The 16,623-nt window shown below is 50.3% G+C and overlaps 1 protein-coding gene across 4 annotated transcripts in view; it reads left to right on the top strand.

Moving 5' to 3' along the window:
* zbtb7b (zinc finger and BTB domain containing 7B) overlaps nucleotides 1–16,357 on the top strand; it is an 87,683-nt gene extending 71,326 nt beyond the window's left edge. For all 4 annotated transcript variants that reach the window (XM_043683995.2, XM_043683996.2, XM_087985011.1 and 1 more), the window contains 2 exons: nucleotides 8,102–9,171; nucleotides 11,897–16,357. In XM_043683995.2, coding sequence (XP_043539930.2) covers nucleotides 8,111–9,171; nucleotides 11,897–12,947 — 2,112 coding nt within the window. In that variant the 5' untranslated portion in view covers nucleotides 8,102–8,110 and the 3' untranslated portion in view covers nucleotides 12,948–16,357. The remainder of the gene's footprint in view (nucleotides 1–8,101; nucleotides 9,172–11,896) is intronic.
* Nucleotides 16,358–16,623: the final 266 nt, after the last annotated feature.

The following is a 16,623-nucleotide window of genomic DNA, read 5'->3' on the forward strand; positions in this document are numbered from 1 at the left end:
CTGCAAGTTCCAAGTTTTTGTTCGGTGCTCACCACACGACTCATGTTTAAGCTTAAAAATAACACAACGCCAGGTTATAGTCCAACATGATTTTTAACTTTGTACACCCCAGTCCAACACCGGCATCTCCAAATCATGTTTAAGCGAACCTTGGTGTGATGTGTGGGTCTGAGAGGGGAAGCGTGGAGTAAATACTTTCCGCATAAGGAAGGTCGAGAAGAGAAACTCACCAGGAAGCCTCAAGGTTTAACTAGGGAAAGGCATTTGTGTAGCACCTTTTGCCAGGTCAGCAAATGAAGTGCAGTTCCTGTTGAAATGTATGAAACGTGGCAACTGATGGGTGCACAGCACTGACCCTCCAACAGTGTGGTGGTGCTCCCTCAGATTTTCAGAGCTGAACCTCTGACCATGTGGTGCTCCCTCAGCGCTGGTCCTATAAGTATTGGCCTGGATTAAGAGCTTAATTCCTGGAATGGGACTGGGACTCAGAACCTTCTGACAGTGAGAGGAGGCTATGACCCTCTGAGTAATGACTAACACTGCAACCTAAAAGGACCAGGCAAGCAGGCACACAGGAATACTGCTGCCTTCCAGTTCACCTCTGAACCGTGCAGAATCCTGACTTAGAACTCTGTCAGTCATTCCATCTGTGTCACTGTATCAAAGTCTCTGTGCAGTTCTCTGTGCGTCTTACACTACACAGACTGCAGCAGTTCAGAAAGACACCTTGCCACCACCTTTTCAAGGGGCAATTAGTCTGGGCAGGATTTGCCAAGAGGCATCCCACATTATGAATTATACACCACATTACCATGAGTGCGACAAAGTGCAAATTGGCTTTTCAGCTGGAGACCATTCCAAAAATATGAAGGTCAGTCTAACCCTCCCTCTTTGTTCGCCCACAGGATTCCTGAACCTTTCCTGATATGGTGTTAGAATTCTGTAACACAACCTGTGGGCCCTAATGCCTGAGCCGTGTTACTGAAAGAGTTGTCCCATTAGTCCCAGTGCCCCATGTTCTTGCCATCAGTGTCTCTTGCATGAAATACAAACATTTCCTTCTCCTATGGTCAAGACTCACTTTTGGAAGTCACCGTGTCCCCTTTGCACTAACTTATCCAACCATAGCATGCTAACGCGCTAAATGTATTTACCACAATCCCATTTGTTTGGGCATCCAGTTATTGCACCTCTGGGATTTTTCCGACTCCAGGAGGGAAGTACAGTGGATGCCTGAAATGAAAGTAAGAGGGGCTGCAGATATCTGTGTTGAAAGAGAGAAGAGCAAGTTAACGTGGGGAGATGATGACCTAATGTATTATTTATTGGCTATTAATCCAAAGGCCCAGGTATTGATCTGGGGACTGGATTTGCACCCCATCAAGTCAGCTGGTCGAATTTGGAGAAAGCGAGAACTGCAGATGCTAGAGATCAGAGTCAAGAGTGTGGCGCTGGAAAAGCACAGCAGGACAGGCAGCATCCAGGGAGCAGGAGAATAGACGTTTCGGGCATAAGCCCGTTATCAGGTGGGGTTATGCCTGGAACGTCGCTTCTCTTGCTCCCCGGATGCTGCCTGACCTGCGGTGCTTTACCAGCCCCACACTCGCGACCCAGATGGTGGAATTTGAATTCAGTAAGAATCTGTAAGTAAGAATGTGATGATGACCATGAAACCGCAGTTTATTTTTTTTTTAAGAAAACCCCATCTGGTTCACTAATGCCTTCCAAGGAAGGCAACCTGCCAACCTTAACTGGCCGGGTCTACGTGTGACTCCACATCCACAGCAATGTGGTCGATTCTTAACTGCCCTCTAGGCAATTAGGGATGGGCAGTAAATGCTAGCCCAGTCAGTAGCGCCCACAACCCGTGAACATGTAAAATATAATTTCTCAGAAAGTTATGGATCAGGAGTAGGCCATTTAAGCCCTTGAGTCTGTTCCACCATTCAGCTTAGATTTAATGCTGAAGACCCAAGTGCGGTGTTTTGATCCCTCAGCTTTATGACTCAGCAGCAGTCGAAAGTAACCCCCCACTCCCCCACAAGGCCAGGGTGTAGCAGTGCAAGCCTCTATCGCCTGTTTAGACTCCCGGAATGATTTGGGGAACTTGCACGGCAGGGAGACCCCTCAACACTTTTTTTTAAACTGGAAGCTGAGAGCTGCTGTCTCATCTGATGAATGTTGCCAGTCTGTATCAGGCTGGGGAAGGGGAGGTAGAATTCTGTCCTTGGTATTTCCCCGTGCACTTTGCTGCTAAGGTGGGGATTTACAGCAGTCGCTTGATGACGATCTCGAGTACTGAAATTAAAACCAGCACCTCTTTCACTGAAACAGAAATGCCATCTTTCATTACACAACTACTTTGACACTCGTTGCTTGAGTGTTTCGCATTCATGGTTAGGCTTGGTGGCCTTTTTCTTATTGGAACAAAATTTTTCTTTTAATTCGCTTGTGGGACGTGAGCGTCACTGGCTGGCCAGTGTTTATTGCCCGTCCCTAGTTGCCCTTAACAAACTGCCCCTCTTGAACTGCTGCAGTCCATGTGCTGCAGGCAAACCCATGATGCCCTTGAGGAGGTAATTCTAGGATTTTGTCTTAGCAACACTGAAGGAAGTGATACATTTCCAAATCAGGATGGTGAGGTGTTTGGAGGGGAACTTGGAGGGAATGTTGTTCCTATTTACTGCCTTTGTCCTTTTTAGATAGAAGTGGTCATGGGTTTGGAAGGATGACGTCTGAGAATTTTTGGTGAATTTCTGCAGCGCATCTTGTACCAACTGCTGATACTGAGCGTCAGTGGTGGAGGGCAAGGATGCTTGTAGTGGTGCCAGTCAAGCTGACTGTTCTTTCCTGGATGGTGTCAAGCTTCTCAAGTCTTTTGGTAGTTAGGAGTATTCTTCTGACCTGTGCTTTGTAGATAGCAGATAGTGTGGAGGATCAGGAGGTGAGTTACTTGCTGCAGTATTCCTAGTCTCTGATCATGTGGCAATTGTATTTATATGGCAGGTTCAGTTGAGTTTCTGTTCAGTGATAATCCCCAGGAAGTTGATATTGGGGGATTCAGTGATAGTAACATTCCTAGAAAGTCAAGGGGCAGTGGTTAGATTGTCTCTTATTGGAGATGGTCATTGCCTGGCATAGTGTGAATGTTCCTTGTACTTTGTGTATTGCTATTGGCAGGTGGGTTGCCAATATAGTTCATTAGTTCTCAAAATTTGCCACTTGGGAGCAAGATAAGTCTAGTAACTCAGAGGGTTTGGAGTTGTCAATCCCAGAGGGCAGTGGGCGCCCAGTCTTTATGCATATTTGAGGTAGAGATCAAAATATTTCTGGGGGCCAGTGGCATATGAGACTGTGGGGCTGACGTGATGAAGAAGTGATTGTGTTCAGTGGTGAGGCTGACACGACAGGTTGAAAGGGCTGCAGCAGTATGGCCTGCGATTCTGTCCTATGCTGGTAAACTGTGGAAATGGAAACTCTGCCCAAAGGAGGGGCACTCAGTGCACCCCCTGTGTTGTATTCAGAATGTTATCCCAACACCCCCCCCCCCCCCCCCCCCACAACACCACCCCAATCCTCACTGCTCAGTGTTGGTGCAGAACTCGAGAAACCAGCAAAGATATTTCTCAATCCCATTCACATCCTCTCTTCAAAGACAGGAAATTGTCTGTACTTCCCCTTGCACTCAAATATCAATAAAATTCAAGAAAATGGAACCTTGAGCTCCAGACATTTGAGCCTTGGGTTGTTGAAATTTCACTCCGTTATGGTCGTCTTTTACAGTCAGTTTAGTTTTGGAGGCTCATAGCCTCGTGGCTACTTTTTAATGGTTTTGAATAATTTTGCAAGTTAGAATGCTGAAACGGGTCTTTAATGTTCAAAGGGGGAAGGTCAATAAGGTAGGAGAGAAGTAGATGTTTCCATTTGTAAGGAGACAAGAACATGGGGCCCATCACTAATAAACATGGAGAATGGAGTCTTACTCCCATGAGGAATGGAAGAGAATGAGGGATTTGCTCCCACGAGGAGTGATGAGGGGAGAATGGGGGACTCGCTCCCACAGGACGTGGGGGGAACAATAGGGGACTCATTCCCATACGGAGTGGGAAGAGAATGGGGGGTTTCAGTCCCATGGGGAGTGTGGGGAGAATGGGGTACTTGCTTCCATGGGGATTGGGGGTAGAACAGGGGATTCAGTCCCACGGGGAGTGTGGGGAGAATGGGGTACTCGCTTTCATGGGGAGTGGGGGGGAGAACGGGGGGTTTCAGTCCCATGGGGAGTGCGCGGAGAATGGGGTACTCGCTTTCAAGGGGAGTGGGGGGGAGAACACGGGAATCGCTGCCACAGGGAATGGGGAGGGGAGAATGGGGGTCTTGCTCCCGAGGGGGGAGAACGGGGGACTCGGTCATGGGAAGTGTGGGTAGAATGAGAGACTCACTCCCGCAGGGGAGTGGGGGAGAACAGGAGATTCACTCCGGGGAGGGGGATTTGGGCGAGAATGGGAAACTCGCTCCCATGGGGAGCAGGGGAGAATGTGGGGTTTGGTCCAGCAGAGATAGGTCAAGGCCAGTAACAGAGATGCAGTGGAGAGAAAAGCTGCATAAACCCAGGAGGAATAGAGAGTATGGGGTTGGAGGGGAGGGAGCTGCAGAGGGATGGAAATGAAGAGAGAGGGGTGTGAGGGGGAAGGCTGCTGTGGAGCAGGAACACTGGCACGGAGCACAGAGGGGTCAAATGACCTGTTTCTGTCCTGCAGAACAATTGTGATTTTTGGTATTTCTGATTTGTTTCATAAAATCTCTAAACATCCAGTTTGTAAAGTTTGGAACTGGTTTCCTGTGTGACTCTAAATATACAAGTCCAGGCTGTATTGACAGTGTGCTGGCAACATGGGGAAGTCAGGCATAGCTGTCTGTCGTCTGAATTTTCTCCAACTCCTGAAAGCCCAGAGCTGTGAGTAAGTTATGGTCAAGCACTCTGACTGGAAAATTTCCCCCAGTTTGCCGACCTTTATTTTGGTTGCGGTACTTGTTTGCTGAGTGAAATGTGAAACTAGGAGTTAAAGTGCAGTTGTTTCACTGTGAGTTCAGTGCTCGGATCTGTCCTGGAACGAAACGGGGGGGGGGGGGGAGATATTTAACTTTTCCACTTCTGTCCTTTTTACCCTTACCATCACTGGGGTGGCCTCTTTTCAACCTTTCCTCGGCATCCGATTCTGAAACCCGACTTGATTTTTTCCCCCTTTTTTGAATATTTCTTTCCCTCCGACCCACGCAAAGGGACATTGAGGTAAAGGCCCAGTAACATCTTGCCATGAAAGGGAGAGCCTTCTCTGTTCACGTTTCTATTGCCCTTGAATTTTTCTCTTGAAAGGAAATGCTAACCCACTGTCTCACTTCTAAAATATTAGGAAGTTCCTTTTAAAATGAGGGAGAAAATTGCAGGTTTGAGAGCCAACCCAGCACTCGCTCAATTTGGGGAAGCCGCACGTTTGTGCCTGCACCTGATCAGCAGAGATGCTGGAGTCTCCGTTTAGGGAAGGAAATGTACTGTCCCTTACCCGGCCTGGCCCATGTGTTGCTTTCTGTAGGCCCAAAACAGTCTGGAAGATTCTTAACTGCTTTCTGAAGCAACCCAAACAAGTGTTTGTTGTCTGTCTTCAGCGTCTTTCTCATTTCGGAAGGCCGTTAAGAGTGAAACACGCCGCTGTGGATTCACATGTTGAGTCAGAGAGGTTTTTTTTTTAGTGGCAGAGTACTAGGCCCTTCAGCTTATCATGTCTGTCTGGTCATCAGCTCCAATCCTATTTTTTTAGCACTTGACCCCTAGCCTTGGATGATATGGAGTTTTAGGTGTTCATCTGAATGCTTCTTAGATGCCTTGAGAATTCCTACCTCTATGAACCTGTTATGCATTGAGTTCCAGATGCCCACAGCCCTCTGGGTAGTCATAAAGCCACGAAACAGATCCTTTGGTCCAACCAGTCCCTGCCAACCATAATCTCAAACTAAACTAGGCCCATCTGCCTGCACTTGGTCCATGTTCCTTCAAACATTTCTTATTCTTGTACTAATCCAAATGTCTTTTAAACGTTGTAACTGTACCCACTTCCACACACACACTATTCTCAGTGTAATAAAAGAAAATTGCCCCCATGACTTCTTCAAATTTTTCGCCTCTCACGTTAAAAAAATCCCCCTAGTCTTGAATTACCCCACCCTAGAGAAAAGACTCTTGCTATTCACCCGATCTATACCCCTCAGGATGTTATAAACCTCTATAAGGCCATCCCTCAACCTCCTACACTCCTGTGAAAAAGTCCCAGCCTATCCAGCCACTCTTACAACTCAAACCCTCCATTCCTGGCAACATCCTGGTGAAAAGATTTTTCCAAGGGAGGCAATGGCCCAGTGGTATAATTAAGGAATTGTTAATGTTCTGGGGACCTGCGGACTCAAACATTTGAATCCTGCCTGCCATGGCAGATGGTGGAATTTGAACTCAGTAAAAATCTGGAAACGTGAGCCTAATGATGACTGTGAATTGATTGTCGGAAAACCCTGTCTGGTTCCCTAACGTCCTTTAGGGAAGGAGACTGACATCCTCACCTGGTCTGGCCTACATGTCACTCCAGACCCACAGCACTGTGGTTAATTCTTAACTACAGCCTGGGTAAGTAGGGATGGACAATAAATGCTAACCTAGCCAGCAATGCCCTCATCATGTGAATACATTTCTTTTTAAATCCCCTCCTGCTCCTTATCTTAAAACCATGCCCTGTGGTTATTGACCCCTCTACTAAAGGGAGAGGTTTCTCACTATCTACCTTGTCTATGCCCCACAGACAGGGTAGACCTCAATCAGAACATTGCCCTCTGCCTCCTCTGCTCTTAGGAAAACACGGTTGGAGGAAGAACGCCTCATCTTCCGGCTAGGAACCCTCCAACCACAAGGGATGAACTCGGATTTCACCAGTTTCCTCATTTCCCCTCCCCCCAGCCTTGTCTCAATCAAATCCATCGAATTCAGCACCGCCTTCCTAACCTGCAATCTTCTTCCCGACCTCTCCGCCCCCACCCCAGTCTGACGTATCACCCTCACCTTGACCTCTTTCCACCTATCACATTTCCGACGCCCCTCCCCCAAGTCCCTCCTCCCTACCTTTTATCTTAGCCTGCTGGACCAACTTTCCTCATTCCTGAAGAAGGGCTAATGCCCGAAACGTCGATTCTCCTGTTCCCTAGATGCTGCCTGACCTGCTGCGCTTTTCCAGCAACACATTTCCATCTCTGATCTCCAGCATCTGCAGACCTCACTTTCTCCTCTTAGGAAAACAGCCCCAGCCTATCTAGTCTCTCTTCGTTGCTGTATATCTCCTGACTGGGCAACATCCTGGTGAAATTCCTCTGCCTCTACCATGCCTCTACCTCTCACGCAATCACATTGTTCCTCGAGTGTGGCGACCAGAACTGCGCACGGTAGGAGTTTGTCTTAATTCGTCAGCGCAAACTTTGTAGGCCAGACATGTAAGGACGACAGATTTCCTTCCGGAAAGGAATTGAATGAATTTCAGTGAAGATCGAGGGTGATTGTCTAAGAAGAAGGAATAAGGGGTGAGCCATTCAGGACTGAGATGAGGAAGCATTTCTTCACTCGGAGAGTTGTGAACATGTGGAATTCTCTCCCACTGAAAGCTGTTGGGGCCAGCTCATTAGGTATATTCGGGAGGGAGTTGGGAGTGGCGCTTGCAGCTAAAGGGATCAAGGGGTGTGGAGAGAAAGCGGGACTGGGATACTGAGATTGCACGATCAGCCATGGTAGACCAGGCTCGAAGGGCCGAATGGCCTGCTCCTGTACGTATTTTCTATGTCACCGTTGGCAAGAATGGCTTTCAACTCCATGTTTTATTCATTGAACTAAAATTTCCTCATGGTGGGACTAGAGTCCTTTTCCCCAGAGGGTTAGTGGGGAGAGATTGCCAGCTCAGTGACGTTACCACAATGCTCCCTCAATGGTTCTCTCTGCCCAGTCCTGTGGCTATGCAGGGCGCCATACAAAGGGATTCAGACTCCGGTAACGGCCTGTATCTGTTCTCTGCAGGGGTCCAACATGGGAGCAGCCGAGGACGAGCTGATTGGGATCCCTTTCCCGGAGCACAGCAACGAGCTGCTGCATAGCCTCAATGAGCAGAGGCGCAAGGGGCTGCTCTGCGACCTGACCATCGTGGCTCAGGGGCTGGAGTACCAGACTCACCGGGCAGTGCTGGCCGCCTGCAGCCAGTACTTCAGGAAGCTGTTCACCGCCAGGCCCTTCCGAGGCCAGCGGGACGTCTGCGAGCTGGACTTTGTGCGTCCCCGGGTGCTGGGTGCCCTCCTGGAGTTTGCCTACACGGCCACTCTGACGGTCAGCAGCTCGGACATGAGGGAGGTGCTGCAGGCGGCCCGCCTGCTGGAGATCCAGTGCGTGACCGATGCCTGCGCTGACATCCTGCAGAGCAGTGGCGCCTCTGAGCCACCGCAGCCCACCCCTGACCCACCAGCCATCTACGCCGGAGCCAGCCTGTACCCGGAAGGTCCTGCCCAGGAGGAGGCAGCAGCAGTGGCTGCCGCGGCCGATCTACAGACGCTGGAGGTGCCCAAGGTCCGGCGCCGCAAGAGGCCCAAGAAGCCGCCCCGTCTCTCGCTGAACCACCGCGGCAGGAGCCTGTACCGGATTGTCCAGCCGCTGCAGACCTCCATGGATACAGACGCCGAGCTGGACCGGAGGCACCCAGAGGCTTGCCTGGGAGAGCAGGAGTGCAGCCCCGGGGCTGGCGGCCAGCAGGAGGGCGAGGGGGATGGGGGTTTCCTCGCCGAGGAGGGAGGGGGACTGTCTTGTCACCAGCTGGCCCCCTCCTCCTCCCCTCTCCTCCCTCTCGCCGGCGACGAAGAGAGCGCCGAGCTACCCGCCTCCACTTACCTGAGCCTGGTCAGCAACGGTCTCCTCAGCGACGGGCCACTTTCCGCGCTCGACAGGGCCCCAGGGACCCGCCGCAGGAAGTCGCAGATGCCCCAGGAGTGCCCCATCTGCCACAAGGTCATCCACGGAGCGGGCAAGCTCCCGCGGCACATCCGCACCCATACCGGTGAGAAGCCGTTCGCTTGCCAGGTCTGTGGCGTCCGCTTCACCAGGTATGTCGTTCTCTGCACTGCAGGCAACGTGACGTGGGTCAAGATAGGGAGAGCTGGTTACACTCACCCTTTTACTAGCCAGACTACCCTCTTGTGCTCCCCCCGGTCGCACTTTCTCTGGCTCTCTCTCTCGCACTCTCTCCCTCTCTCTCTCACTCGCACTTTTCTTCACTCTCTCTTACTCATATGTTCGTCTCTCTTTCTCTCTTTCCCTCTCACTCGCACTTTTCATCTCTCTCTTAAATGTTCGTCTCTCTTTTTCTTTCTCTCTCTCTCTCGCTTGTATGTTCTCGCTTGCTCTCGCTCGCTCGTATGTTTTCTCTCTCTCTCTCTCTCTCTCTTTCTCTCTCTCTCTCACACACTAGCTCTTGCCCCCTCTCTTTCTTACTCATATGTTCCATCTCTCTCCGTCTCTCCGACTCACACTTTTCCTCCCTGTCTCTTACTTGTATGTTCCATCTCCCTCTCTCTCTTACTCATATGTTCTGTCTCTCACTCACTCGCATGTTTCCTCTAATTCTCTTACTCACTTCCCATATCTGGTTCCCTCACTCACTCGCTCGCTCTCTGTCACACTATATCTCCCTCACACACTTTCTCTTTTTCTGTCGCCCTCTCTGTTCCCACCACCACCCTCTCCATCTTATCCACTTTGTCCTTGTCTTCTTTCCAACAGCTTTGTTCCCTCACTATCACCCTGTCTCCTTATGTCTCCCCATCCCCTCCATCCCAATATCTCTCTCTGTCTTTCCCTCTTCCCTGTCTCATTCTTCTCAACTCTCTCACTTCCCACGTTTGAATGTATTGTGTCCCTCTCTCTCCCAGCTGTCTTCCTCTCCCTTCTTTACTGATTCTTGCCCACCCACCACTCTCTCTCAATCTCTCTCTATCTATCTCTCTCTCCCTTTTCCCTTCCTCATCTGCTTGCCTTCTTTCCTATCCCTCCCACTGTCTGTCCGGATGCTCTGAAGCCCCTATACTAACGGGTGTTGAGAAAGTTTGTAACTCCAGGTTGAGGTTCTGGATGTAGGTTTGCTCGCTGAGCTGGAAGGTTCATTTTCAGACGTTTCGTCACCATACTAGGTGACGTCATCAGTGATGTGATGGTGACAAAACATCTGAAAATACACCTTTCAGCAAGCAAACTTACATCCAGCCTCCATATTCTCTCCCACCTACCCTTCTTGTGATCCGTCACCTCACAGCCAGCCCATCTCCCCATGCCTCAGCTCCCTCCAACCCCATTTCTTTCCTTCCTTCCCCTACCGCCTCATCTCATTCCCCTTCTTTGCTTTGTGTCCTCTTCCCTCTGCCATTTTGTTGCCTGCCCCCAGAGCCTCCACCACTCAATATGATAATGGCCGATCATCTAACTCAGTACCACGAACCCACAATCTCCCCTGTATCTTTTTCAACTAAAACCAGGACTGAGTTATTTTCCCATTTATTTTTTGTAATGTGATGCTTGGCATGGGTTTCCTCTGGGTGCTCCGGTTTCCTCCCACAGTCCCAAGATGTGCAGGTCAGGTGAATTGGTCATGCTAAATTGCCCGTAGTGTTAGGTAAGGGGTAAACGTAAGGGTATGGGTGGGTTGCGCTTCGGCGGGGCGGTGTGGACTTGTTGGGCCGAAGGGCCTGTTTCCACACTGTAAGTAATCTAATCTAATCTAATCTAATTTATTGCCCATCCCTATTTGCCTCCTTGGGGGGGTTGCGGAGCTGCCTCCTTGAATCCCTGAGGTGCAGATGACCCCTCCACCCAGTATTAGCATTGCCTTGTTTCACATCATGGCTTCAGTGGGCCAGAGCAATGAATTATAGAATCCCTACAGTGCATAAAGAGGCCATTTCCCCCTTCGACCCTTCAAAGAGCTTTCTGCTCGACCCCCTCCAATCCCACATCCTATCCCCGTAACACCACATTTCCTTGGCTAACCCACCTTAGCCTGCAATCCTTGGGCACTATGGGACAATGTAACGTGGCCAATCCACCCTAACTTGCACATCCCTGGGCACTACGGGACAATTTAGCATGACCAATCCACCCTAACCTGCACATACCTGGACACTACGGGACAATTTAGCATGGCCAATCCACCCTAACCTGCACATCCCTGGACACTATGGGACAATATAGCATGGCCAATCCACCCTAACCTGCACATCCCTGGGCACAATGGGACAATTTAGCATGGCCAATCCACCCTAACCTGCACATCCCTGGACATTATGGGACAATTTAGCATGGCCAATCCACCCTAACCTGCACATCCCTGGGCACTACGGGACAATTTAGCATGGCCAATCCACCCTAACCTACTCACCTTTTGGACTGTGGGAGGAAACCGGAGCACCCGGAGGAAATCCATGTAGATACGGGGGGGGGGGGAACAATGTCTGTGTGGAGTTTGCACAGTTGCCCTGAGGCTGAATTGAACCCGGGTCCCCGGCTCTGTGCGGCAGCGGTGCTAACCACTGTGCCGCCCAGTGGTGGTTGGATATTTGGCCATGAGAGGCATCGCATTGCCCCCTCGTGTTCCAGGAGTAGCACAGGGTTGGGGGATGAGGTGGGAGGAGGGGTGTTGGGGGAAGCACAGGGTTCCATTTGGGGACAGGTGTAGGGGGGGATTAGACTGCGGCGACCCGTGGGAAACTGTGCTTGTTCTGAACCCTGTCTTCCTCTTGTTTTCCCCTCGCGGTCTCGTGCCCATCTCGGAATCCGCAGGAATGACAAGCTGAAGATTCACATGAGGAAACACACGGGCGAGAGGCCGTACTCATGCACCTGCTGTGATGCTCGCTTCCTCCACAGCTATGACCTGAAGAACCACGCCCGGCTCCACACTGGGGACAGGCCCTTTGAGTGCAGCCAGTGCCGGAAGGCCTTTGTACGTATTGACCATCTCCAGCGACACCTGAAGGGCCAGAACTGTCTGGAGATCCGCACCAGGAAGCGCCGGGGTGACAGCCAGGGACCACAGGAGCACCTGGTCAACTGGGAGCACTCAGGAATGGATGGCACCTTCCCAGAGGAGTACAGGATCGAGAGAGAGACCCCAGGAATGGACTGTGTCTTCCCAGAGGGATACAGGATCAAGAGGGAGACCCATGGAATAGACGGTGCATTCCCAGAGGAATATGGAATTGAGAAGGAAACCCCGGGAATCGACAGTGCATTCCCAGAGGACTATGGGATCAAGAGGGAGCCCTCGGGGACAGACAGGAAATTCCCGGAGGGATATGGGATCAAGAGGGAATCCCCAGGAATCGACGGTGCATTCCCAGAGGACTATGGGATCAAAAGGGAGCCCTCGGGGACAGACAGGAAATTCCCGGAGGGATATGGAATCAGGAGCGAGTCCCCAGGGATTGATGGTGCGATCCCAGAGGGATATGGGATCAAGAAGGAGCCCTCGGGGGCAGATAGGAATTTCCCAGAGGGATATGGGATCAGGAGCGAGTCCCCAGGGATTGATGGTGCGATCCCAGAGGGATATGGGATCAAGAAGGAGCCCTTGGGGATCAGCAGGAAATTTCCAGAGGGATACAGGATCAAGAAGGAGCCTCTGGCAATAGATTGTACCTTTCCCGAGGGATACAGGATCAGGGGGGCACCTCTGGGACTAGACGGCACATTCCCAGAGCGATACAGGATGACAGTGGAGCCCCCACAAACAGAAGGAGACAGTGACCAGGATGACTTGCGAGTTTGGGGCCACAGCACTGTCAAGTGGAATAGTCAGCCAGGGGAAGACATCCTGGTGGATCCCTCATAATCTGACCAAGCACAGTTATATTTTTTTATAGATTGCTGCAAAACTCCCCTGCTCAAACCTTTGCATATTATCTGCTTCAGTGGGACTGTGAAGCAGGCTGTGGGAGGCAGGGTTTTTTTAAAATATGCTTTAAGCCGTTCAGGACAAGTGTCTGCCTCTATGCACCTTTTTAATGTTTCTGGGATAAGTGGCAACTTTTGCAATGAAACACTGTTTTTTGTGTGTGTTTGTATATGTCTAAGTGAATGTGTGTATACTTGCGTAAAGTGCAAGTGAGCGTGTGTACTTGTATGTGTCTGAGTGAATGTGTACATGCGAGTGTACAGTGTGTGCATGTGTTTGTGTGCATGAATGTGTGTGTAAGTCTGCATGTTATGTGTATGCGGTAGAAATTGTGTGTACTTGTGTAAATGTGCAAGTGTGTGCACATATGTTTGTGTGAATGTGTACGCATGTGTAAATATGTATGCATTTGATTCTGAGTCAATGTCTTTGTACATGTTTAAATGTGCGTGTGTGTGCATGCATTTGTGTGAATGAATGTGTACACGTGTGTAAATATTTGTGTCTGCATTTGGTGAGTGAGTGAATGTGTGTGTGTGTGCTTTTGTAAATGTGCGAATGTGTGGCTGAGTGAATGTGTGCGTGGAGGTGTGAAAATGTGCGAGCATCTGATATGTATGTATATGTCTGTACCTGTGACTGTGTGTATGTATGTCTGAGATAATTGGGCGTTACATGTTTTTGAATGTTCTCACTTTGGCAGCGAGAAGCCATTTGTGTCTGATGTGATGCCCAGCACACAGGCACAAGCATCGGGCACATCCCTGGAGGAATGTCGCCCCTGATGGGTACTGGTATCAGGCAGTCCAGGGGAGCGAGCGGGAGACACACACAAGCTGCCAAGCAACTTTCTCCGGAGAGTTAGAGTTGGCTCACGTTGGTGCAATTGTTGCATCATGTGGTGCGGGTGAGGACCTGCCACTCCTGGGCTTTGCTGACCTGCCGTTTCCGAAAAGGGCGAAGCATTTGCACTTGGCTCTACATGTCCAGCCAGCGTAGCCATCGTTTCCAAATCCACAGGATGGTCTCCGTTTGGCCTTTGTTCTTCGTCACACCTTCCCCGCTGAATTCCCCCCCCCCGACACACATACACACAATCAATCATTCCTCCTCTCTGGAGAATCGAGCACAGCTCTCACCAAGAACTCTGCGCCCCTGCTTGCGGTTAGTAACCACTTGCAGAACCAGCTCACCAAAACAAAAATAAAATTCTGAACCATTGAGAAAACAGATGTGATTCCACTAGTTTATCACCTGTCCTCAGGGTGATGAGAGTGAAGGTAGATTTGAAATATTAATATATTTTAAATTATGTATAAAAGTATATTAAAAGTTATAAATGTTGCTGCCCTATGCATGTGTGTGAATGTGAAATATTATCAGCAAATATAGTAACAACTTTATTTAATTACTGATCGGAAATTGAACCTTTTATACGATACACAAGGTTTTGAAATCTTGAATCTTTTCAGATATATCTGTTTGATTGTCTGCTGTAGACTGCTGCCTCTTTTTAATGCTCTTTCTCTTTCTCTCTTTCTCCTTCCCTCTCCAACTCCTTTCCCCCCGCCCTCCCCCTCTCCCTGGAGGCATGCAGTTTGCCCAGTGTGCACTTTCCCGGTTCCAAACCAATGCAAGTGGCGGACGACGGCTCCCGGTCACTGCTCACCCAGTGGTGAACCAGGACTGCGGGGCGTTGGTCCGCCCGCGTTTACCGGACACTGTGACATCATTTTAATGGTGGGGGGGACTGTTGGTCAGGGCCACACACCCCTCAGCCTGACAAAGAAATGTCAAAAAGCACTTTTTGTTTTCTTATGGAGCTCGGGGGGGTTTGGTAATGTTCCCAGTATCTAATCCCATGTTCTCCCTGGGATAGGGGGGATAGTGTAGAGGGAGCTTTACTCTGTATCTAACCCCGTGCTGTCCCTGTCCCTGGGATGGGGGGGACAGTGTAGAGGGAGCTTTACTCTGTATCTAACCCCGTGCTGTCCCTGTCCCTGGGATGGGGGGGGATAGTGTAGAGGGAGCTTTACTCTGTATCTAACCCCGTGCTGTCCCTGTCCCTGGGATGGGGGGACAGTGTAGAGGGAGCTTTACTCTGTATCTAACCCCGTGCTGTCCCTGTCCCTGGGATGGGGGGACAGTGTAGAGGGAGCTTTACTCTGTATCTAACCCGGTGCTGTCCCTGTCCCTGGGATGGAGGCACAGTGTAGAGGGAGCTTTACTCTGTACCTAACCCAGTGTTGTCCCTGTCCTGAGAGTGTTTGATGAGGGGGACAGTGTAGAGGGAGCTTTCCCCTGTCCCTGACCTTGTGCCCTGTTTCCCCCTCTTGCTTTCTGACCCTGGATGGAGAATTGCATCCCGGTCGAGGAGGGCAAAGGTTCGTTTTAAAAACGCCGGGTCTTGGGTGCGGGGTCCATGCTGGGGGTGGGGGGGTGGGGGGGGGGGGTGTCTCCCACACTGTCCTAAAGGAGCTGCCAGCAAGGCAGGTGTGGGTGACTGTGCTGAGAGGCACGGCAGGGGGCAGACTCGGTGGCTGAATTTGGCTGGACCCCTGGACAATACCCCCTTCCCTCCTCCCCGGGGTTGGGGTGGGTGATACTGCTGGGAATGGAATGTATGCGCGGTGAGTGGTAGTGGGCTTGCAAATGCTGGAAATGATTTGAGGTTTTCTGTAAAGAGGTACCTCCCGCTGAGGGTAGTAGGAGGCTGGTGCCCTTGACGATGTTGAACTTGACCATTGGAGCATAGCTCCGACTCTTGCACTTGCTGCACTGTCAGTCTTTCTGTTCGGTGTTTAGACCATAGCCTAGTTGCACTTTAACCTCTAATACGTGTGTCCCCCCCCCAACCCCTTTTAGCTTAATTTTACCTCTCCAGCCTGTGGACCTGATTTTTGGAGGGGATTCCTTTGTGCACCTTATTGAGTTTTGTTCATTTGTTTGTTTGATGTATAGCTTCTCCCCCCACCCCCCCAACCCCCACCTCCACCCGGGTTTCTGCCCAGCAACCCGGCTTTGCAGGCTGTACCACACCGGGGTCCAGATCCCCGTGGTCTTGTGGCACAGGACATTCCTCGCAAGTTTTTGACCCTTCCAAGAGAGATTTGATTTGACATCAAGAATTTTTATTAGGTTGCAGGATGAGATTTTGGCGTTTTTGACATTAAGAATGCACTTGTTATCATGCAAGATGATTTTAATTTTTTTTGTGTGTGCGCGTGCGTTCCTGTGCTGGCTGTAAATACTGATTTCTTTTTAAAACGATAAAGAATGTGCCTTAATGATGGTGGCCTGTTTATCACTGATGGGTAGTGGAAATAAATTTTGATCTCTCAGCCGCTTTTCACGAGTGTCTCTCAGTTTATCAGCTCGGTTGTGATTCGTTCCAGATCATTAAATGTTTTATTTTAATTTCTTCGGCGGGGTGCGGTGGAGAGAAAGTGGGAGCCCTTGTCTCCCGCAGAGTAAATTGTTGCACCCCTCCCAAGATACGGCATTCTTGAAGTTTTGTCCTGATTGCGTGCAACTTTAATTTCTCTCTCTACCCCCCCCCCCCCCCCACTCTCTGTGTCACAACAAGAACAAGTTCTCAACCAGTCAATGACGA

This window comes from Chiloscyllium plagiosum, unplaced genomic scaffold (assembly GCF_037043375.1).
Source record: "Chiloscyllium plagiosum isolate Xiang-an unplaced genomic scaffold, Cpla_swu_hap1 HiC_scaffold_50, whole genome shotgun sequence".
NCBI classification, from domain to species: Eukaryota; Metazoa; Chordata; class Chondrichthyes; order Orectolobiformes; family Hemiscylliidae; genus Chiloscyllium; species Chiloscyllium plagiosum.